Here is a 26,130-nt window from a genome sequence, read left to right as displayed (position 1 = left end):
ATATATGTATTTATTTATCAACAGTTTTTGTACTTTATAGGGGAAGTCTATAATCTCAATAAAACAAATAAATACATTTATATTATTATTTATAATATTTATAGTATTCTTATCTCCGCTATTATATAAGCTCTCAGTCGAAGTCGTAGCCCGCCGCGTCGGAATCGGAAAATCAGAACGCTCAGTTGGAGCGAAAGGCATCTAACAGAGAACACTCAAAGAGAAGAAAACCCATCTTACGGCGCCCTCGGCGGCCTCCGCAGACATGAATTCCTGCGAACTTCACCATCCCCGTTCTATTTCACCTAACTCTATCCATTATACTAGCAAAAAGAACTTTGAGTAGAAACCAGAGAAGAATCCCGAAATCCTCATCTTGTTAGCAGAACCCATCAGAAGGGAAGCGAAACCGAGGATCGAATGAGATGGAGAAGTACGAGATGGTGCGCGATATCGGATCCGGGAACTTTGGGGTCGCCATGCTTATGCGGAACAAGGAGACAAAGGAGCTCGTCGCTGTCAAACATATCGAAAGAGGGCATAAGGTCCGATCCGAATCCTTTTGTTGTTATACGGCTATTGATTTATTTGTTTTCCGATTGTTGATTCGGTTTAATGGCGGCAGATCGATGAGAATGTGGCGAGGGAGATTATTAATCACCGCTCGCTCCGCCACCCTAATATTGTCCGATTCAAGGAGGTAGGAATTCGCCGATTCATACAAATTTAATTACTTATTTTGTCGTTTTCTGAAACTTAGGGCTTTCAGGTGGTTCTGACGCCGACCCATCTCGCGATCGTAATGGAGTACGCCGCCGGTGGCGAGCTTTTCGAGCGGATCTGTAACGCCGGTAGATTCAGCGAAGACGAGGTCTCAATTTCCTTACTAATTCGTTCCCTGTTTCTTTTCTGTTTTTTAATTCGAACAAGTAAAGCCACCAATGTAGTTAAGGTAATTGGTAAATTCAATTATAGGCGAGATACTTCTTCCAGCAACTCATCTCTGGTGTTAGCTACTGCCATCAAATGGTAATTAATTCAATCGTTCTTAATTTTTTCTTATCAAGAAGAAAAAATTCTCAATCGTTCCACAAAACTTATGTTAATTAGTCTTTCTTTTTTCTAATTTGTTCCAGCAAATATGCCATCGAGATTTAAAGCTGGAGAACACCCTCCTAGATGGAAGCCCAGCTCCGCGACTTAAGATCTGCGATTTCGGCTATTCCAAGGTTTAATTCTTCCTGATTCTTCTGTTAAAAAACACAAAAAAAGATAAATAAAGGAAAGACACCCAGCTGAAGCGATCTTTTAATCTTGCTAGTCATCAGTGCTGCATTCGAGGCCGAAGTCGGCGGTGGGCACACCGGCATACATCGCGCCGGAGATTTTATCCCGCCGGGAATATGATGGCAAGGTAACTTCTTATTTAAAACTATACTTTTGTCATTATAGAATCACCTTTGAGAATTTAACAAGTGATATTACAGATTAAAATTTTATCATGAATTTGGATCTTTGAATGAGAATTAAACAAAAAGAAATGCGTATAATTAGTCACCCTTTAGTTTTATAAGGAACCAAGATTGTTGGTCTTAATTCATGTGTATAATTGAAAAAAATATTGCGTCCAGAGTTTGGACGTAAGCTGCGTTGTCCGGACACGATATGCCGGGGGCTGTTTTTTTTTTTTTTTTGCTCTTCTGCTCTGTCCGGTGTATCATATCTGTTGTCCGGATGTAGCTTTACGTTCAGACTCCGAAAACAAATTTTTTCGTATCATTGCCCCATATATTAATTGTAACTTAAGAGTTACTCTAGATAATTTATTAGCCGGTTTTGGAGTCGGTTCAACAAATGGCTTGAAAGTCAAGCTCCATTATCAAATATGGTTAAGATAGTGCCAACTCAAACTTATTAGATTCAAGTCAAATCATTTAAAATATGATAATATTAATTAAATTTAAAATATATTAATATTCATATCTCCTTTTTTATGCTGAATGATCCCTTGTTGTTTTTATGATAATCAAATTATTTTTTTACATTCATGCCACTCAATTCTTATGCACTTACATATCTAATAATTAAATTTCAATTTTTGCATATATAAATATATAAATTTTAACTTATCTGTATTAAAAAAGAGTATTTTAGTTTTAAAATTAAAATAGTAAAATTTTTTGTGATGTGAAAGATTTAGGGGATATAAATATAAAAATTAAGTTTAGGCATTGATGTGTGAATATTAAAAATTTGGGTGGTATGTGTGTGAATGCCCCCTGAAAGAATTGACTTAGGAGCTTATTTGAATTCAATATAACTAAGTATTATCATTTTAATTTATATTAATATCAACACTGGGCCCCGTATGACATTTTTTAAAACCCTGGGGTAGGCGGCTTAGGGTTTAAGCTACCACCTCATTAAGAAGCAGAATTATTTGGGCGGATTGTGTAGACGCTGTATCCTCGTAAGACACGTCGCGTTTGGTGACGCCGTTAAGCCTTTTATTTCTGCCGGCATTTGACCCATGAAAAAAAAAACGGAACAGGACGTTTCTGTCTCTGGCGAGTCAGGTGCGTGGTGGGACCTGCCGTAGTTGAGAATTGCCCGCACAAAGTGCAGCTGATGACGGCACGTGAGTCTCACACGTGTTGGGCGGATGTTGTGCCATGGCACGTGGGAAAGGGAAATATGTTGATTTCTGTGGGGGGACTATGTTGACTATCTAGAGCTTCATAATAATCAGCAGGATTGTGTGAATGAAGTTAATTAATTATAGGTGTCATTAATTGTTGCTGTTCGGATTTTTTTTTTTGGCCTTTTAGAATTCAATAATGTTTTAACACCATAATATGTAATAATACACTCGATCTATTTAAGACAATGTTTAGCTGCAATTTAGTTTTACGTTAAATAAGATTTATCAAATCCAATAAGTCTGGATTTATCAAATCTAAACTGCAACGGAAGAGCTTGGCAGTGACAGCTGAATAAATCCGTCTTACAGTCGTACTTACTAGATTCAGATTTACATCGCAAAAATGACGGAACAAAAGAAAATTGGATGTAATGGAGAGTAGGATTTATTTTTATTTTTTTTCGGTGTTTAGCTTGATTTAAGTTAAATTCATGATTAAATCTTATAAATAGTATGCTACCAAACACCGCTTGAAAGTATTAAACACTTGTTTTCTCTAACACCGGATTTATGTTTAAAAATTGTATTATTTTCTTCAAGGGATTGAACTCATTTAGGATGCTAAGAATTATTTCTTTTTGGGCATTTAAATATTCAAGCACTCGATTATTTTAGTTAATCAAGAGCTCTTAAAAAATTGTAATAGTATTAGTGTTGCGGTGCTTGACTTATAGCTTAAAACTCAAGATCTTATGTCGGGTAGCATTCATTAGTCATGTCGTTGAGCATTGTTATATTTTTCACCAAAGGAAGTAATTTAATAGTTCTCATGTATAAGAATTCCTACAATGCATACTCTAGAGGTGCCATAGAACACATCAAACACCTTGATGAGACTAGAAAAATTTAATATTAGTGAGCTTATCAATAGCTCTTTGATTTTGAAAATGGTTTTAGAGGCTGTCTTAGAAGTCCAACAAAATTCATGCTTAAAGAATTGAATGATCAAAGCCATATGATGGTCCTAAAGCTATGAATGAAGCTTCAATAGAAAATGTTCAATTCATTAAGATTTGTACGTTAAGAATAAAGAGGTTCATAGACATCAATCTTGTGTAGACTTGATCTTTTTCAGGGTCAACAAAGATGTCTTCCTTTGAAACAAAAATGCCGAGGAAGTTCATAGAACTAGTCATAAATGAGAACATCTTCAAATGAATGTAAAGTTTTTTCAACAATAAATCACCTTGAGAACTTATTGTACATGATGTAAATGGTCCTTTCTAGTATTGTTACATATAAGGATATCAACAAAGTATAACGCAAAATTTCATAACAAATGGGTGCAACATTTATGTCCTCACTCCCATAAATGTGCTAGGATCATTGGACAAGTCAAATGACTATACTAATTGATTATAAAGGATGCCTTTTATTTTAAAGGTTATGTTCCACTCATTTCTTTATCTCATACAGATTTGTTAGCATCATCTTTAGAAGTAAATTTTAAAATGATAATTGTTGCTAACATCATTTTAATCGTGTAATCTACAATAAATATTATAAATTTATACTTGACCAAATACTATAGCTAGTTTCACCTTGAAAAATGGAGTGGAGAAACTTAATTTTCTTTGCAAGTGTGTAGATTAATCACCAAATTGTTGAGATGTAACATCCTTATCCTTAAGCTTGGTAGAAGTTAAGAAAATACATTTACTGTCGAACTTAAAGAAATAGATATGAGATGTCTATAATGAGTGATGCCCAAATCATAAAACAATGTCAATTGGGAGGACTTCACATCAAATTGTGTTAGAATAGTTGGGTAACTACATCGGAACAAGGCAATAGAAATAGAGGTTTTGTTAACAGAAAGCAATCTTATTGGGGTTCATGTGGTTCTACTGTGAGTTTCATCTTGGCCAATATGGATACAAAAATGACATTTATTTAGTTATCGCTATCAATTATTAGTTTATATAACTTATCTGAATCTTAAAATAGGTAATGAAAATGACAATGTGTTTCTAATCTTTATCAGTTTACGAGCTAATACACATCAAAAGACCACGACATGCAAATCATTTAGTACTTCTTAAACTTACTTGGCTTCATGGTATGGTTCTAACTCTACTTGATCATCTTTTAGATGTGTTGGATGATCTATGCCTCTAAATTCTATGGGCAAACTCTTAGTCTTGGTAAGACCATAAGGCATCAAATTGGATCTTTCAACCACATTTTTTTCTTATGATAATAACATCCATTAGGAGTAAAAGATGTTTGACGAGGCAGGCTTTGGAATCAAATATTGCTCAATATTAAGAGCAAGATCAAAGGCATACTTACGAATGTAAACCTTTAAAGTTAGCATTTATTTTCAAGTATAAACCTTATTGAAATCTCAAAATTGTGATTTGAGAGTCCATAGTGATATTATAACGAATCACAAGCCCATCGAAGCATTTATATAACCAATAATTGATTGGGATTTTTGGAGAAGGCTACTTTATTCACCTTCGAGTTTAGCTGAGAAAAGCTAAAGATATTTTCATTTTAGAGCCTCTATCATCTCATCTTATGTGTTAATGAGTGTTTATCTTAATCATAAGTTTTGGAATTTAAGATTATTTTAATATATCTTGGTTTAACCAACAAATTCCATGTGAGCAAATCTGTGTTGATTTTCTTTAGACAAGACCACTCAATCACTCACATAAAGAAGTTAGGATCATTGGATAAGCCGGACGACATTACTAACAACATAAGGAAATGCCTTTTATCTTAAAGGTTATCTTCCACTCGTCTCACAAACTCTTGTAGAACGATGAATATGGAGGGATTTTATTTTCTCTTGCACTCTGCAAGAGAAGGTGAATCAGCAAATTGTTTGGGTGTAATATCCTTAATTTGGCAGAATTTAAGAAAATTCATTTGCTGTCAAACTTAAGGGAATAGATATTAAACGACCATAATAGGTGATGCCTAAATCATAAAGTAATGTCCATTCGCAGACATCAAATTATGTTAGAATAGTTGGCTAACTGAATGGGAACAAGTTAATGCTCAAAAATAGAAATAGAGGTTTTGTTAATCCAAGCCATCTTTTAGTGCTGACATTGTGGTTCTATTATGTGTTTCATCTTAGCCAGTGTAGATATAAAATTTACATTCGTTTTATTGGCACTAGCAATGATCGGCTTACATAACTTATCATCTCTAAAATAAGTACGACAATGATAATGTGTTTTTATTCTTTATCAATTACGGGGTTATACACATCATGATGCCACAATGTGCAAATCATCTAGTGCTTCTTCAGCTTCCCTAACTTCTTCACATGGTTCTAACTCTGCTTGATTATCTTTTAGGTAATGCTGGATGATCTATATCTCTAAAGTCTATGTGCAAACTACAATAGGGACATGTACTCGCATAATGGCTAATCTTGTTATAGGTAAAGCAACACCAGGTGGCATGGAACTAGATCTTCCAACCACACCTTCTCCATAGGATAAATACATCCCGTAGGAGTAAAAGATGATTGGGCAGGCTTTGGTGTCCAATATTGCCCAATCTGAAGAGCAAGATCAAAAGCATCCTTAATAGTGTAAATTTTCTAAGTTAACATTTATTATCAAGTATTAGATCATAAACCCTATCAAAATTTTAAGGATGTGCTCTGAGGGTCCATAGTGATATTAGAACGAATCATAACCCACCAAAGTGAACCAATAAAAATTTAAGGTCCTTGGAAAAGGCTAGTTAATTCACCTAGGAGTTTAGCTCAGAAAGGCTAAAGGAAGATAATTCTCCTTCATTAGTGGGTGGTTATCCTAGCCTCAAGTTTTGTAGCTTGAGATTGCCTTAATATATCTTGTTTAACCAACTAATTCCATGTGAGCAAATCTGAGTTGATTCTCTCCAGACATGGACACCCAATCAAAGTACTGTTTCATGTTAGTGAGCTAGTCCAGGAAGATTAATTTGGATATTTCAAGTAGTATAATTATTTAGGTTTTGATGCATATCCATCGAGTTGGCGTACTGGTGAACCAGACCGTATAATGGTTCCTTATAGAGGTGAGGGTAACATTCATGAGGTATTCATGATGCATAGCCATTGTGTCTTCATAGTGGCCTCCTCATATGTACATCAAAGTACACAATATGGTGACTTATTTATCTCAAAAAAATCATAATGTTGATTTATTGAGAATGGTTGATGGTGATGTGGTCTAGTCAAGGTAGACGATTGAATAGGATTTGGAATGGGATTAGAAGGTGAATTCCCATCATTATTCTTAAGATGAACCTCTTAAACCGATTGGGATAGAGTGTGAGATTCTACCTACTCTATGTTCAAGTGCGCCTAAGCAAGCTAGGATTTTTTTTATATATGTTTTGGTAAAAGTGTTGATATCTTTGTTCTTGTGTATGAAGGATCAGATCCTTAAGTATATAATCCTGAGTTTGATATTGGTAATGATTATACTACGAGCTGCCACTATTAAAAAATGAGTTTTAATATTTTTTGTTGTGCTAATTAAAAATTTTGTGCTTTAGTTCATGAAATATTTTAAAATTTTGAAAAACTAATTTTGAATTAAAAATAGTTTTTGTTACGTTGAAAAACTAATTTTGAAATTTTATATAGGATATAAATCTAATAAAAATTAAATGCATAAATGAATATTGAGATAAAAAAATGAATATTGGGATGCAAAATGATAGATATGACCAACAAATGGAGATTGAAAATTGCAAGAAATATGTCAAAATTAAGAAAATTAGTGGAATTTTTTTTGGCAATAAATGAGTTTCCATTAAATTGAAAAAAATTGGAGAGATTTAACATCTACTAGGATCACCCACACCATTTCAAGTAATATCATGTTTGATAATCTTAAAAATTTAAGCAATAAGATGACATATAAAATGGAAAGAAATTTAAAACACAATAAGTGTTTTTAAGAAGAATTGTTACTTTGTTTCGATTTTAATGCAACACAATTGCATAACTCAAGATTGCATAACTCAAAAATTTATCAAAGATGTGGGTGATAATATATTTAGTTGATAGTCAATGAGGCATCGAAAAAAGCACACCTCAAGAATTTATCAAAGATAATATTTAGTTGATTGCTAGAACAAATCTACATAATTAACAATGTTAAGTTGGGCACTAGCAATAATAGATTTTAGCCTTAATCAGATCTATAGGCTAGGCTTACGATGTAAAATAAAATAAAAATATTAAACTAGAAAATAATCCTAGGGTAATTAATAATTTATAGGTAGAGTGGAGGATAACTTAAAATCAACTTCCACAAGTATTCTTTTGTTATATAGGTCTTTTCTATTCCCCGGAAGCCCTTCTCAAAAGGTTTTTACTCTCACACTCGAGAAGTCCACTTGAGAGAGAGATCACTAAGAAAGTACGAATAGTTTTATACTTAAATAAGCAAGTTTTCATTCATAAGATCGTTAAAGTACAAATCATAAGACAGATAATATGCAAAGAAGTGGCAAGTAAACCTAGAAGGGAGGCAGTGACCAAGCATGGGGAAAGAGGCGAGAGCTGAGGTTTTGTGGAGATTCGAGGGTTTCTAATGGTTTCCAAAAGGCTTCCAAGTGTTTCGAAGGAAAAAGATGCTGAAGAAAGATTTACTCTATGGCTTCATGAATGAGTTTGGATTTAATGGAGACAAAAAGAGATAGAGGAAGGGGTTAATTGGCCATGCTTAGTAAGAGAGATAAAATGGCAGCATCAAAATAATGTGGTGGTCAATACACATGACATGGCTCATGACCCATTATATATATGGGTCGAACATGAGGAAAAATATATTGAATCAATTAAAAATGTAGAACTCAATAGTCTACATTCAATGAAGGTGATAAGGACAATTGTGATTATTTCCTACATCACTCCATTATGCATGCCAAACTAATTTCAATTTACTTGTTATGCTATCATTATGCAATTTCTATCATATTTTTTACGTTCTTATTAACAACTCATTATAGCAATCTAATGCCTTCACAACACTTCTTTGTGCGAAAAAAAAATTCTATGAATCATGATTTTAGATTTGTAGGACTCTTAGCATTAGATTCTTTAGCGTACAAATAATAGTAATGGCTTAAAGTTTTAAAGGAAAAATGAAAAACCCTATTGAAAAAAAATATATATAATGTGCCACCACCAAAATTTGCCACCTAATGATTGTGTTATTTCTATAGTGTTACCTCTCTCCATCACCTCTACATACCAAGTCTCCTGTGAGGCGATATTGTACCGATGCCTATGTGACCATTTGCAGTGAGACAAACTTGTGTATTCAAATTTCCATCAATAACATGTTCATCATCTTGGCGAGGCTCTCTAGGGCTTCTTACATCAAAGAACTCATCTTTTTCAGTATGTTTGTTCCTGATATCATAAATAATGAAATGAAAGTAATTTGCACATTCTTAGTGGATTTTCTTTCAACAGTGACACAACTTAATTGTTAGGAGTTTTGTTTTGTTCTTTTATTGGGGCCTTTACATACATAACAACAAATTCCACTAAATTTTTACTTTTTACATTTATACCGCCTAAGTCTTTCATATCACACCAAATATACCCACTATTATAACTTTTAAAAAGTAAAGTACATGTTTTTTCAAGGTGCATATATATGTAAAAGTTGAAGTTTAGTTGCTGGATATGTAAATAAATAGGAATTGAGTGGTATGTATGTAAATGTTTCTTCCAATCTTGATGAAATAATTCCATCTGAACTACGAATGAATCGCAGATGGTGGATGTGTGGTCTTGTGGGGTCACTCTATACGTGATGCTGGTGGGAGCCTATCCCTTTGAAGACCCGGAAGACCCTAAGAATTTCAGAAAGACTATTCAGGTTACAGATTCTTCTTCTACAGCTGATAAGCTTATGAAATTCAGTTCTTTTGTATTAAAATCTGTCATGAGTTAAGGTTTTAAATGATGAAGCTGCTTTGATTACAGAGAATAATGTCAGTTCAGTACGTGATACCTGACTACGTCTATGTAACACAGAGCTGCAGACAGTTACTCGCCCGCATCTTTGTCGCCAGCCCGCACAGAGTATGTTGTTTAGATCTCTCAACTCAAATTGAAAACTATTCTTTTAGGGATCATTTACGTGCATGCTGCACAATTTTTATGTATTTACATATAGAACACGCAAAATTTATATTTACATGCATTTCGCTCAATTGTTTTAACATCACGTTAAGAATAACACCATCACTATATTTTTAAGAGTGAAATAGATCTTTTCATGCATGAGTTTATGACACCGAGGTGTTATAAATGTAAATATCAATCTTTGGGTGTTAGATATGTAAATAGATAAGAGATAAGAATTGTGTGGAATTGTGTGGTATGTATGCATATTTCACTTTTGCATGGGGTGTTTACATAATACCACACAATTTTTATGCATTTACAAATCTATCACCTAAGTATTCATATTTACATGCATGCCACTCAAATCTTTAACATCACATAAAAAATATCACTATTACTATTTTCTTAAAAGTGAAAAACACCTTCTTATGCATAAGTTTATGACACCAAAGTGTTATAACTGTAAATCTCAAACTTTGGGAGTTAGACATGTAAATGCATAATAATTGTGTGGTATGGATGTAAATTTCCTTTTAGAATTTGAATGGGGCATTTACATATATACTGTATAATTTTTTGTATTTACAGATCTAACACTTGAACATTCGTATTTACATGAATGTTGCTCAAATTTTCAATATCACATCAAAGATATCACAATCAGTATTTTTTAAAAAGTGAAATACATCTTTCGTGCATAAATTTATATCACCAAAGTATAAATATCAAACTTTGGGTGTTACATATGTAAACACATAAGAATTGTGTGGTATGCATGTAAATTTCCTTTTTTAGTTTTGATTTTTTTTTAGATGTTCACTAGATTTGCATCAAATTGGTCCTACCATCGACTTCACATTTTCTTTGGACAAAGCCCGGTGAAGCGAAGTTTTTGATGAGGACTTTTTTAGTTTTTAAAGTCCATAGGGCTAAATGACAGAAGTGGTTCCTGGAATTCTTTGGTGTGTCCGTTTTAGTCTTATTTTTTCGGGAAATTTACATATATACCACACAATTCTTATGGATTAACTTATCTAACATCTAAAATATTAATATTTAAATTTATAACAGCATAGTGCTATAAACCTATGCATGACTTTTAAAATGTTAATAAAATGATATTTTTGATGTGAGGTTAAAAATTTGAGTGTTAAGAATATATATATTTAAGTTTAGCTGTTAGATATGTAAATATATAAGAATTGTGAGGTATGTATGTAAATGCCCCCTTTTTTGGGCATAAATTTGAATCAAATTGGTCCTATCTTGAACTTTAAAATTTTCTTTAGACCAGAATCGGTGAAGAAAGTTTTTCATTAGAGCATTCTAGACTTTTCAAGGTCATTATTTGTTACACTAGTGCCTAGATTAAAGGTAACTTTGTTTTTTATCAGCCTAAGAGTAATTTTATCTTTTTATTATTAAGTAATGTTTGGTATAATAGTTTAGGTTTAAGGTTATGCATGAGATTATTATTTTTTGAGTCTTAGGCAGTGTTTCTTAGCATAATTTAAATAGGATTTAACATAAATCCAACCAAACATAAAAAAAAAAAAATTAAATCCAATGCTTTGCTAAATCAATTTTTTTTTTATTTAGTGAATACGATTAAGAATTTATTCCTATCACCGCTTGCGAGCTCATCTCCGTCGCACGGACTACCAGACTTATTGGATTTTTTGAAATCCTAGTTAACGTAAATTCAGGTTGTAGACAAACACCGGCTTAAGTTTAGGGTTTGGGAAAAATTTCCAACCTCTCGAATTATAGGATTTACAAGAGATTATGCTTGTCTTATGTATTTGTGTTGAATTGTTTTGAATTATTGAACCAAAAAAAAAAAAAAAAAGTTTGCCCTAATTTCTGTGTGGAAATCTGTGTCAGATTGTAGCATAAACTAATGATGTCAACCCTAAAAAAAATTCAAGGCATACTAATGAAAATTTTCCTTCTCCATCAATCTTCATCGAAGAAACTAACTTGATTCGAAATTTGATGAATTGATGACCAAATTTAGCAGCTTGAGAAATCTGAGATTCACTTACATCTTCTCTTCTCCCCCAAATTGCTGCAGAGAATATCCATGAACGATATAAAGAAGCATCCATGGTTCCTGAAGAACCTGCCAAGAGAGCTTACAGACACAGCCCAAGCTGCATATCACAACAAAAACAATGGCGCTCCAACCTTCTCTCCCCAGTCCGTGGAAGACATAATGAAGATTCTCCGCGAGGCCAGGTTCCGCGGAGCTTCAAGGTACATTCCCGGCTATGGGTGGCCTGAAACTCATAAAGAAGAGGACGAAGATGAAGAGGACGAACCAGAGGAAGAAGACGAGGAGGATGAAGACGACGAGTATGAAGACATGATTACCAAAGCCTCCACTGCTTCCTCCAATGAAGCCCCTGCTGCTTCTTCCTCTGGCCTCGGCGCCGATAGGGTAAATTCTGAAGAATTCCTTGATTACACCTTTGATGTCCAATTAATTTAGATCTTTTTGAATGATTTGTTTTCCGTTCGGATTTCTGTAGCTGCTACTCCACTCTTTATTATTGTTTTTGTAATATAGTTTGGGGGAATTTACGTACATACCACATAATGATTATGTATTTACATATTCTACCCTTTGAATAACTATTGTAATCACATCTAACTACTGATGTGGTAATGAAAAAAAATAAGTGTTATATAAGCAAAATATTAATGCTTATGTGTTAGATGTGTAATTATATAAGGATTGTGTGGTATGTATGTAAATCCTGCAGTAGTTTTCTATAGTTTTGCATAAACTTTCATTCTGCGTAATCATATTTTAATACTGTTTAATGCTGTAATGCATGATTAATCAGAATGAAGTTTTACTTTGCCTTGTTTCATGCAATAATGAAGAGAAATGAAAGGAAATTTTCTGAGCCTGATACATGGGAGGAAAGCCAGGGCTGTGGACGGGCTCCAATTACATTAAGCGAGCAATATTTAATTTTAAGAAACTTATAATTTCTTAAGTAGGGCTCACTGAAATACACATTTTGCTCATGGGGGCTTAATGTGATTGGTTTGTTTAGGGGCTTGATGGAGTTGCTTCTAAATAGAAAAATATACATAGATACCACTCAATTTTTATGTATTTACATATTTAGCACCTAACTTTCATTTTTTACATTTGCCTTCTCATGAAAATATGTACTTCACTTTTTAAAAATTAAAATGATGGTGTTTTTTTTATGTGATAGAAAAGATTTATGTGGCATAAATTTAAAAATGTTACTAGTTATCATAAATTTATTTTAATGATTAACAATAGAATTTTAGTTCAATAAAAGCATGTCACTCATTTGAAAAATAAAAATATAAAAAACTTAGACTCAAACGGGCCCTAAATATCTCATCACCCAATCAATAGGGCACATACTACTTGAGCCAAATTGGTAATGCGGGTTTCTGGATGGCTTGTTGGATCGCCTTGGCCATGAATCGGGAGGTTCGACTGGTTCAATCCCCAACCGGTCAGAGGTCCAGTTTCGGGTGGCCTGAAAACCATCCCGCATTAAACCAGAATGATTTTTTAGTGTTTTTATAGAGATTTTTTTTATTATAATAATTGATTGTTAATCTTCTTTTTGAGAGTTATTTAAATTGTTTATTTGAGTTCACATATAATCTATATTTCATGATATATTTTGTATACTACATATACCAATTTAAGTTATATTTTTTTTTATTTATGACATCATCCGGTTCAATATACGGTTCAACTGTTGAATCTTGAACCTCCTCCTCTTTCGGTATGATGTTCAGTCTGATTTTCAAAACTTTGGTATTTACTTAGCACAAAATTGTTATATATTTACATATCTAAAACTTCGTATTTACATGTATTGTTGAATTTGAGATTCTACTTGAATCACTCCCAGCAACGAATAAAGCTTAAAATAAGGAGGGAGAGAGAGAGTGAGAATTGAAAAGTGTTGAATAGTGCGTCATTCTCATAAAATATTACCCCTATTTATATAGGAGTAGTGCAATAACGATATTACATTTTTGCCCATATTTGAAAGAGGTCTGTACTAGAGTATTTTTAGTATTTCGCAAGTATGAGCTTATCATATGGTTGCATGATGCTTTGATCGGCGAAGCTCAGTTGCCTTCGTATCGATGGAGGCAGGTCAGCTAAGTTTATTTTGTAGGGTTAGGTCGACTAATCTGACATGCTCGACTACCTTTGATTCCTAATGAGGAGTTTTTAGGGTTTACACGAAATGGTCGTGGATACTTTATGGAATTGGTTCTTTCCTTAGGTCAACTCCACTCCGATACATGTTATTACATCATACACTTTCTTTAGGGTTCTTTCCTTAGGTCGAATTTTTCGTTGTGGGTGGCTCGGGCACTTTATGATCTCATTTCCAATCAAATGGCTCGTGCTTGGATCTTGATGATGTTCGAACAAACTGCTGCATACTTTCGAGGGAATTGTAGGACCCGAGAGTTTAAATTTTTTGCTTTGGCTGGTTCCATTGCGGGGATGTCCCGGATCCCCTATACTTGGCCTCAAACCGCTCAAATTTGGGTCGCTTGGCTGCCTTGATTAATATTGGTCTTGATTCTTCTGATAGAATGTGTGGGCCCCTAGATCTCCTATTGGTGGACCCTCCCGTGATAATTTTTTCTTGTTCGTTTGTTAGATTCCCTTGAATTTTGTGCCGATATTTTTTTCATATACAAATATTATATTTGCATAATATTTACTCATGTAATACATGAACCGTAACATAACATAAAAAATATCTCTTATCAAATTTTTTTATATATAAAATGTAGATGTTCATGCATATATTTAAATATAATTATGACGCTTAAGTATGGTACACATAAATTATAATTTAAGTGGTACATACATAAATTATAATTTAAGTGTTTATCATCGTGACTCTTATAAAAAATATCTAAAATATGGTGTCTTAGCATCAGTATATGAATCACGAACACGAACACTTGGATACAGACTCAACCCAAAAAAATAAGACACGACACGTAATTGACAGATTTCAACATTTAATTAATTATTAATTTAAAATATATTATTATTATTATTATTATTTATTAGATACATCACAAAACATGATACAAGGATAAATTTTGAAAAACAAAAAGAGAACTACTGATGCCCGACTTCAAAGAATATTAGATGCACATTTGATGCTAGATTTTGATGAGGAGTTTTGATATTATTAGAGAGGAGGAGGTTTCAATTATGATGTATAATTAAGGCTATACATTTATTTATAATTATCTTTTTGCCGAATTTTAATTTTTTTCCTCAAATCATGTTAAGCTCAAATTTGATGCTTTGTTTGTGTGTCTCTCGACCGTGCATGACTGAATCAAATTTAGACACATACTTTGCAGGGTTTAGGGTTTGAGGGGTCGCAACGCAGTTTTGTCTATTTGGATAAACTATATTTTAACAAATTTTTCAAAAAATTACTGCTAAAATCTGCGTTTTTCTTATCACTCCTGATAGGTGAGATGAGAGCTTCTGGCTATAATTTAACTTAAAAAATAAAAATTTATATAATCATGGTAATTTTTTGAGCATCAAATTATTATTAAGCTATTTTAATAACTAACAGATCTTAAATTGCAGATTATTGAAATTAAAATATTAAGATGAACAGTTGAAAAGGATTAAATAATTTAAAAGGGGAGAAAAAATAGAAAGTAATGGCGACAGAATTAGGAGGCACGGCGGTGTTCTACTGGGCAACGCTGGTTCTGTGGTCGGCGTCGCTAGGGTTCGAGATCGCCGTCAAGAGGCGGTTCGAGCTATCTACGGCGGTCGCCGGCGTCTTTTTCTTCCAGACGGCTAATTGGGCCTTCCGCTACGGCGTCTCCAAAGACCCACTATTTGTCAACACCGCCGTCTCCTTACTTCACTCCTCAATTGTCTCCTTGAGCGGTAATCTTTAATCCTTTAGCTAAATTATTGTTGTTTTTCTTTGATGATGAGCTCGTGGGATTGTTGATGCTATCTATGTGGATTTGTTGAGTTGATTCTGTTGTTATTGTTGCTTTGATGCTGGATGCGTGTATAGGCTTTGTTGACCTAACTTCTGAGAACAAGTAGGAAAATGATCTTTTAGTACAGCTGTAATGGAGGAAGGGGGCAGGGTATTCTGTGTAAGTGTAAGGCTACAGGGAAAGTTGTTTACCTGGTATTGACTTGGACTACGGCAAGGTTTGATAGAGAAAATCATTTTCAGTGACGTTTAGAGCTTTGTTTTTTTGGACGATTTACATGCATACGACTCAATTTTTATGTATCTATATATCTAATACCTAAACTTCAACTTTGCTTATTCACGAAAAGATGTATTTTGCTTTTTAAAAGTTAAAATGGGGGTAGTTTTGATGTGATATGAAAGGTTTGGGCGGTATAAATGTAAAAATTAAAGTTTGCGTGTTAGATATGTAAATACATAGGAATTGGGTGGTTTGTATGTAATGGTATTTGTCTTTTTAATTCGTTAATGAGGTTTCACCAAATTGATGCCTATGTTTTGACAACTTTGTTTTTTATCGTGGAACTTTGATATGCGAGGAATTTGTAACTATCATCAATTTGTTTTTTTTTATAGGTTGTCAAAGTGATGCTTAAATTATTCATGATATTAAGAATATCGCATTGACAGTTTCTAGTCATAATAATCTTATATAAATGTCATAATATAGTTTTTTATGTTTGTCTTTTGGCAATAGAGATGCTTATAAAGGATATTTAGTTTGTCGTATCCTCAGGATATTGATTCGACGACATAACAATATTGCGTTATCTCCTAACATGCAAACATTAGATTAAAGCAAGTTAATTGGGATCTAATCGATAGCATGGGCGATAATTCACCTTGCTAAGATTTTGAGTGATTTATTTTGTATCTTTGCTTAGCTTGATTGTCTAGAACAACCATTAGAGATGACTTGGCATGATTGAGTCAACATCAAAACTATAACTTATCCCCACTCTACTTGCCTGACACAATCTAATATGCTTTTTGTAGAGTTACATCGATTCAATCTATTAGTAGAGTGAGGTAAACAATTGATGCTCTAACTAGGGGTGTAAACGAGCCGAGCTTAAGCGAGTCCAACGCGTGTTCATGGTCAACTCGTTTGATTTTTATTTTTTTTTGGTTCAAAATAGGCTAGTGTTCGAAATGACTCGTGAATAGCATATTCATGTTCAACTTGATTCAAATTCATTTATTCGTTTCAACTTATTTTGGCTCAAAATTAGATCGAATGGTTTAAAGAATAATAAAATTTAAATTTTTATATAGAAGATAAAATCAATATTAAAATATTTTAATACTATTATTTATTTAGCTATTTAATTAATTTGAGCAAAAATGGATCGTACACATTCGAACAAAAGTTTCTTCGTAATTGTCTCGTTATAAGTCGAGCTCAAAAAAGTTGTATGTGCTCGACAAGCTTGCTTAACAAAGGAATTTAACACGAGCTACTTAACAAGTTGAACATAGGCTGTTCGAGAACAACGAGTTGTTTGCGAACAAACTGTTTGAGAACAACAAGCTTTTTTGGAAGCCCCAACCTTAGCAAGCTCCCTAACTTGAGATGTGATGTCTTATCTAGTCACCATACAAAACATGTATTATTGCGTTATGCTTCTCTTGTTGATTTATAACTTTGTAAACTATAGGACAAAATGTGTCCAGCTTATTTGACCAACTCCCATCAATTGTAACTGTTAGTCACGTTGAGCATCTAGGAGGGATGGGGTGCGGCTAATTGGTTATTAAAATTTCATTGATAAGAACTTTGAAATAAAATTGAATACTAAGCTAGTATTGACACACCCAAGAGTAAAATCATTGAGTTATAGTGAAAAAAAAAATTTCTAAAATTCAATCATATAGAACCACTGAGACTTATATGGTTTCACTTTTTCTGATTCCTATATCCATTGTCTAAGAATTTCACTAAATTCTTCTACTTACGTAAGTGGCCAAAGATTACACTTTTATTTTGGCTCAAAGTGAAACTAACCCTCTTCTTAGGCTTGAGGCCAACCTGACAAGTGATATTTTTCATGCATTAAAGGTCAATCCACGCGAACTTGTTCCTGGTTTTCATGATCTTAAGATTGAATCATCCAAGAAGATAAAAATAAGCAAGATTCACATACATAGCACTTAAATGGCATGTATTTACATATTTAACACCTAAATAACAATCTTTACATGTATGCCACCTTGCCCATGCCTGAAAAGGTGTATTTCATATTTTAAAAATTAAAATAGTGGTATTTTTATGTGATATGATAGATTTGGGTGAGATAAATGTAAATAGTAGTGTTTAGGTGTTATATATGTAAATACATAAGAGCTGTGTGGTATGTATGTAAATTTTCCTAAAAAAAAATTGAAGTCTAGAATACCACTTGCGAGAAATACAGAGAGTAAATATAGATTTTCTATGGGGAGCTATAATATAAAACTAGTTTCTAAGGAAATTTACTAAGACAAAAAAGTCAATGAAAATGCCCACTAAATGCAAATTGATGAAGTTGTAAAACCACCCTTTTATAGTGACGCGGGCGTAGAATAGCTTTCGAAATTGGGCGCAGAATAGTGCCCCGAGCAGGGCGCCTTGAAACGACGGGACTGAAGCGCTGCTGCACGCGTGAAGCTTCGCGCGACACGGGAATCCCGTGAATTCGCGAGAAGTGGGATGGTTCGCGACAGGATCGCATAACAGTGGGTGAAAAATCATGATTCGTATTGCAATCCCGCGCATAGGAACAGGGCTGATCGTGAATCTCACGATCCAGGGCTAATTCATGCTCCTTCCACACTTGTTTTCTTCTTACCTCCTCACTCTTCTTTCTATTGTGTAGAACTAGGAGGCTATATAAATAGCTGTCCCTGGTGTGTGTGGGGAACAAGTTCTAAATATGTTTAGTTTTAGATCTCCTGTGTGGAGTCTCCTTCTCCTTTGTGGACCACCTATAACCCTTCCCACAAACTGCCACACTACTGCTGTCGACCGCCTAACAGTTACAGCTCCTACAGTTCCACATCTTCTCATCGCTACCACCAACACTGTTATTGTCACCACCCCCAACAACCTTCTCGATCCACCTCGCTGATCTCCACCACCCATTTGAATACATTTAGGAGTGTTTGCTTATGTCGTTTTGTGCTTGTGTTATTTTTGTTTGAGTCATGTTATAACCTTATTTTAATATTAATGAAAGTTTACTTTTTCTATTTCCGTTATTTCCCTTATTAGTGCCGATATAAATTGGTATCAAAGCTAGCTCATTCCTTAGTCCTTTCCTAGGGTTTCCCAACATCCACTTCTACCCGATTCTTGTCCACCCAAAATTTTCTTCCGATTCCCAACCCTGGCCATACCACAACGAAGATGTACACCAGACTCTCCTCGGGAAGAGATTCAGCGAGAAATCGTCTACAATGGAAACTAACAGAGTTGGATGACGGAAACCGTGGAGAGGTTACCTTCATCCGTGATTGAGAGAGTCAAAGAGAAGACAGGGACGAGGAGATGAATCCGTTCCATATGTAGATTCTCCTTATTATCTCTTACCTTCTCCATCAATCCTCTCAATAAATGTATGACTTTCATGATAGAATTGCCTGACATAAATCCAAATTGATTATGAGACATATTTGTAATACGTCTTAACCTATGCTCAATTACCCTCTCTCATAATTTTAAAGCATGACACATCAACTTAATTCCTCTATAATTGACACACTTTTGTGCATCCTCTTTATTCTTAATCTTTATTCTTAAAAATGAAATGGGGACCAAAATTCTCTTTATCCACTTCTTAGGCATCTTTTTACTTTTTAAAATAATATTAAAGAGTTTAGTAAGCCAAGAAACTCTCAAATCCCCTAAGTATTTCCACATTTCAATTGGGATATCATCAAGTCTCATAGTGGTTTTCCTTAAAGCTTCCTCAACTTTATTTTTACTATTGTGATGGTAAAAATATTATTATTAGCGATATTAAGATCACTAAGGTGAATCATATTTTCCGAAACTTCATTAAAAAATTTACCAAAATTACTTACCCACCTATCATGAATATATATTTTTTTAACAAAAATACTTTTTGATTTTCATCTTTAATACACTTTACTTGAGTTAAATCTTTACTTTTTTTTTTCTCTTTATTTGGCTAGTTTGTACATATATTTTCACCCTTCTTAGTATCTAATTTATTATAAAAATCACCAAAAGCAGAATTTTTAGCGTCATATATTGTTCTCTTAGACTCTATACAGACAATTTGATGTTTTCCCAGTTTTCTAAGCTTTTATATTTAAATTAATTTTTATAACATAACTTCTTATATTTTATCTTTTCTTGCACATTATTATTCCACCACCAACTAATTTTATTTATATTTATAAAAAAACTGTTTTTTGATTCTTTAAGTACAACTTTTGCCACTTGTTTAATAGTTTTGTTACTTTATCCCACATAAAATGGGATATTAAGTGAATATGCAATGTAAAGATTCATAAGTGACATATTTATAGCTTAAGAAACAAATAAAAAATTTCAGCATATACTTGGCCATTAACCTTGAACTTCATCACCATATTTTTTTGTCTTCTATGGCGTGATTAATCTCCTAGGCGTCTCCCTGAGAAATCCAAACTATGGACATTAAGACTCATATTTAGTCCATATATATAAGTTTATGTCATCAAAATCAATATAGTATAGAACATATTTTCAATAATCTCTTGATTTTGTTGATTTTAAATAACTTCACGTGCCTATCTAATAATTGCATCATATAAAGAAAGTAACATTTCATGAACATTGGTGCACAAGTACATCTAACACAAAAAAACCTATTTGCTCTTTTTTTTGCTATCTTCAAAAGATAGGGAGTGAATGAATAAATAAATTTAACACGGATTTAGCGCCAACATGAATATTAGTTTGTTTTATGTGAGAATTTTGATAGTTAAAAAAATAATATTTCAAATAATTATTCATACCCTTTTGTATTAAAGAAAGTAAAAAATTAATATTGCCAATGAGAAATTTATTGCTCTTAGTCTATTCAAATTTACATAAATAGTTATTATTAATAGATGTCTGTTTCTTAAAATAAATTTCATAATTTCTCACTAAAAAAATTATGATACCAATTTTTAATTTATAGATATTGCTTGTAGCGTGAAAGATGTCATTTGTTGAACACATGATGCGGCATAGATTTGCCGCTTATTTTTACATAGTTATGGGTATGTCAAAATCAATATCGTTACTTGTAATATTTTTAAATATAGAATAAAGCCCATGACGTTTACTTTTAGGTGTCATGATATTTATAAGGTTTTTCAATTTAATGTTTTTTAAGAGTTCGTTGATAACAAATACTTACAGTTAGCGTGTCTTTAATTTGTTTGTAAATGAAGTAATTTTTACCTAATAATATAGTTCTCTATAGTATAATTTTCTTGAATTAGAATTTGAAAGGAAACAGTTATAAATTTATGTTAGTAGTGCGTGGATACTGTGAATATATGACATGTAATGATAAAGTATGTAACTATTAAATTCATATTAGTTGAATCAAATCAATATTGATCATTACAAGTTGAGATAAAATACTTGGAAGGAACAATCGTTCAAATTAAAATACATAAGCTAATAAGGGTTGTTCAATTAAAATTAGTTTGGGTATCCTAATAATTTAATAGAGTAGAAACTACCTTCTATCATTATATGTATTACCTTAATGCTTATCAAAGGCACTTTTTTCAAACCATATGTTTTTTAATTACTAGGCTAAAGATCTCGAGTTCGAGACGTAGCGGTTGCTACATAAAAATTTCTCTTGTCCTATGCATTACTTTAAAATTGCATTCTAGTCTTGTGCTAAAAAAAATCATAACTAACCTTGTTTTTATTACATTATTCTTAGTTTATTTAGAATATGTTTTTATTATTCATGTGTGTTTGTATAACTACATGTTTGAAAAGTTAAAACATATAATTGTTGGATATTATAATTTTACCAAAATAGTTTATTTGATGCATATAATAAATAAAAAATTACATAGATGTATTTTGTTTTTTATCATATAAACAAATGTTGCTGTCTCATCTGCCAAGTATGTTACCCTGCCAAATAATTGTAAAATAAATGAATAAGGAAAAAAAAAAGAAAAGAAAGAGAAAAGAAAAGGATAAGGCTGGTCTTAATTTGCTTGAATATATTTGTATATATCATTGTCTTTACAAGTTGAGCACAAGAGGCTTATAGAGCTCTATAATTATTTCGCTTAGTCAATATAAATTACCTATGCTAAGTTTTAAACACAATATTGTGAAATTCTAATTATTTATAAAACTAAGCTTGAAGAAGATCCATCTCTTAATTATGCTGCTTGTTTTAAACCATGATGTTGTTTTTTTTTTTTGCAATTTTATGGTTCAGATATTTTTTATATGTATGAATTTATGAAGTTGACACCACTACTTGAAGATTTTAATCCTCAGCAACGGCGCCAAAAACTTGATCCCGATATTTTTTATATGTAAGGATTTATGAAGTTGACACCACTACTTGAAGATTTTAATCTCGACAACGACGCCAAAAACTTTGATGCGGGCATATTTAATGTGAAAATTTTGCAAATATTTTTCAATATTACAAAATTACACACGACATACATATAATAAATATGCAATATAATCTCAACAAAAATACTTTTTATGAAAATAATTTATCTTTTAAAACTCTTTTTAAATTGTCAAATCCCCTTTAATATCAACGCAAGTATACGCATCGCTCAAGTAATAAAGGGCTCTAATGGAGTCCTAGATATCAATCCCACAGGGAAGTTGAAAAATCTTAAAGTAAATTATGAAAATTATTTTATATCAAAACAAAAAAAAATAAAAGTAAAGTGCAAAGTTTGAAAATTGAATACTTAAGTGAATGTTAATTAAAATGCAGATGTATGACAAAGTTAAACTAAATTAAATACTAAATTTTCAAAAGTAAAATTACGAAAATTAAACAAAGTTTTTGTTGTGACGGAAAGTTCAAATTTAAGAAAGTATCATTCCCCTTTACAATGAGTATATGGATTCTGAAGAAATTGAAATTATTTGATAATATATATATATATGTATATATATGTATATACATATATATATATGTATATATGTATATAGATGTATATATGTATATATATGTATCATGTATATACATACATATATACATATATATATATAGATGTATATATATATATATATAACCTCAATATCAAAAAGAAAGGGACAAACAAGGTTATCAAAAAATTCTTCATATCAAGCTAGGAGCAATCCTATTCTTTACTTTTTTTCCGAGTGCTATAAAAAACATTAACTAATCCAGAGTTTGGTCCCAAATTCCGTGGTTAGGTTGGGAGGTTACCACCTGCCACCCTCGAGCTCACTCCCTCCCCTGAGGGCTAACAATCTCGCATTAGTTTCCAATTAACTGAACCAAATTGAGGATTTTAATCTGTCACTTTAAAATCTTAAATTCTGCATCAAACAAAATATATTTCCCTATTTATTTGCACCAAATCACATGGATGTCATACTCTCTCATGAAATCAAATGTGAATCTCTTTATGTTGTAGAAATCATATCTCATTTAAGAACACATGTTTCTCAACAAGTTTTAACATTTTAATTGAGCAGATCGAAAAATAAATGAAAATCAGAGTTCAAATGATCATAAATTGTTATCACTTAAAATCGTGAAAAATAAAATCTATTCTTCACAAAATCATATCTCAAAGTAGGGAGAAGAATAAAGAAGACTATTCATAATTCATAAGAAGGATACGATAAAACACGGATTTAGTATATAAAAATAAGTTTATAAAATAAAAGAGATAAAAATACAACTTATCTCACAATCATTCTCAAGCAAATCCCTAGAAGTTCTCTTCAAGTCTCTTTTTTTACAATCACTCTCAATTCTCTCTTAGAAGTGTAATGAAGAAGAAGTCTCTCATCATCCTCCTCTTACAAACCTAGTAGAAAATCTCTTCTCTCTCTCTCTCACGCCACACCAAAGGCCTCTCTTTTTCGTCCTCCTTACCACACACAAAAGCTTCGTTCAACTCTATGAAGTCTTTTTCTTTTATTTTGGGCTGACTCATTTGAACAAGAATTCAAAATTCTTTCCAAAATTCTCTTCAAATGTCAATTATTTTGAATTCAAAAGATGTGTCATTTGATCTAAAAGTCATATACCTTCATAAAAAAATCTTCCAAAGTATCTAGATGCATTGAAGTACTCCAATAGGTATGTAGAACAAGTGTTTTTTTTTTGAAATTCGCGCAAAAATTCGTCTCGAACTGCCTTAATTTGAAAAAGTAGTCCCTGGCGCATCATGCACGCTAGTTCTTTGAGTTTTGGCGCATGATGCGCCAGAATCCCAAAATTCGCTATTTTTGTTCCAAATTTCGTCATATTTTACCATTTTTGCTCCAAATGCCTAAAAATGATATACCTGCAACAAAAAAACAAAAATATCTTTCTTTAAAGTGCAATATCATAAAAAATCTTTCTTTAAAGTGCAATAGTGCAATATCATAAAAAATAAGCATAAAATATGTACTTAAAATAATATATTATTTGATATATCAAATATCAATAAATTTGAAATTTATTTAATAGATCCTTGTGGGTCAATGATTTTATTATCAAGAAAATTCACTGGTGTAAATGGAAGGGGGGTTTGTTTCCTGTTTTATGAGTGGTGGTTAGACATTATTGAGCTTGTTAGAAAAAATGAATGAGCCATATGAAACAATGTTGGTTGAGCCTAAAATTAAACATTAAAAGATATTGTTCATGAACAAGTTGTAATTGAGCCTTACTCGAGTTTATTTATGAACTTAAAATGATACTATTCATGAACATAAATGAACCAAACAAAAAGTTGTTTAAGCTTGTTTATTTAGTAATTGAGTAACTATGAAAGTGGTCAAGCTCGTTCTATTAATTAATCAAACGAGCATGAACGAGCTTTAATCGAGCCGAGCCATGAATAGCTTGTTGAATGCTTGGTTCATTTGCGGCCCTTAGTGCGTGCTTACAATAGCTTGATCTGAATGACTTCGGTGCATTTATATCTTACATAAATGAATGTGTTTACTGCAGTTCTCGTAATTTTGGCGAGGCAGTTGATGGTTAATGGTCTCAACAAAATGTTAGAACATAACCAATTATTTGGTGGGACATGGCGAGGTGCTTATGCTACATTGTGTTTTTCATGTGGATACTTTGCCTATGATCAAATGGACATGCTTGTATATCGGCTGTACACTGGTCGGTTTCCGTCGATTCTTGCGCACCATCTCGTTCTACTGATTTGCTTTACGCTGGCCCTGTATCGACACGTTACAATCAACTATCTTATTTTAACTCTTGTCTGTGAGGTATGTGGAATCTCTCTGATGACTCTGTTGTCATTTATATATATATTTTTTATTTTAGGCATTTGCATACAAATCACCCTCGCCCAATTCTTATGTATTTACATATCTAACCCCTAAACTTTGTTTTTTACATTTATATCAAACAAATATTTTATACTGCATCAAAAATACCTCTATTAAACTTTTAGAAAGTGAAAAATATACATGCTTAGGTAAGGTGGTATATACGTAAAAAATGATAGTTTGGGTGTTAGATATGTAATTCTTTTTTTTTTTTTTTGTATGTTAGAATCATAATCTGTGCTACCTTTATTTGATCGTTCTACTGATATTTAAGCTGGAGGTATAGTGTACTTCCATGACACATTAAGATACTGGGATGTACCTTTTATTGTAATTTTATTATGGAAGATGTACACATGTACCACTTAATTCCTATTTATTTACATATCTAGCACTTAAAAACTTCAACCTATGCTGAAAAGGTGTGGTTTAATTTTTAAAAGTTGAAATAGTGGTATTTTTGATGTGATATGAAAGATTTGGGTGGTATAAATGTAAAATGTAAAGTATAGGTATTAGATATGTAAATACATAGGAATTGGGTGGTTCATATGTAAATGCCTATTTACTTGTTGTTGTATGCATGTTACCTGTGTAGTGTTGTCGGAATTTTCATTTTGTTTTAATGAATTATAAAATTAAGGGGCAGTTACATGCATACAACCCAATTCATATCTTCTTACATATCTAAAATACCACCCAAATTATTTATATCACATAAAAAATACCACTTTTTTAA

At 32.5% G+C, this 26,130-nt stretch overlaps 2 protein-coding genes across 2 annotated transcripts; both read left to right on the top strand.

Moving 5' to 3' along the window:
- Nucleotides 1-144: 144 nt before the first annotated feature.
- On the top strand, nt 145-12,715 carry LOC110023204 (serine/threonine-protein kinase SAPK7-like). The gene is made up of 9 exons (XM_020722502.1): nt 145-545; nt 626-700; nt 770-871; nt 976-1,029; nt 1,137-1,229; nt 1,322-1,414; nt 9,451-9,555; nt 9,663-9,761; nt 11,881-12,715. The coding sequence occupies exons 1-9, from the start codon at nt 426-428 to the stop codon at nt 12,295-12,297; spliced, it is 1,158 nt and encodes a 385-aa protein (XP_020578161.1). The 5' UTR covers nt 145-425; the 3' UTR covers nt 12,298-12,715.
- A 2,806-nt stretch (nt 12,716-15,521) lies between these two features.
- On the top strand, nt 15,522-25,328 carry LOC110023254 (TLC domain-containing protein 2-like; the record flags this gene model as incomplete). Its single annotated transcript, XM_020722567.1, is given in 2 exon segments — nt 15,522-15,765; nt 25,051-25,328. Coding segments are annotated over 2 exon segments (513 nt in total), but the record flags the coding sequence as incomplete, so codon positions are not given.
- Nucleotides 25,329-26,130: the final 802 nt, after the last annotated feature.

The sequence above is a fragment of the Phalaenopsis equestris genome, unplaced genomic scaffold (assembly GCF_001263595.1).
Source record: "Phalaenopsis equestris unplaced genomic scaffold, ASM126359v1 Scaffold000223, whole genome shotgun sequence".
In the NCBI taxonomy this organism is placed as follows: domain Eukaryota; kingdom Viridiplantae; phylum Streptophyta; class Magnoliopsida; order Asparagales; family Orchidaceae; genus Phalaenopsis; species Phalaenopsis equestris.
This window is presented reverse-complemented; position numbering and strand designations above follow the sequence as displayed.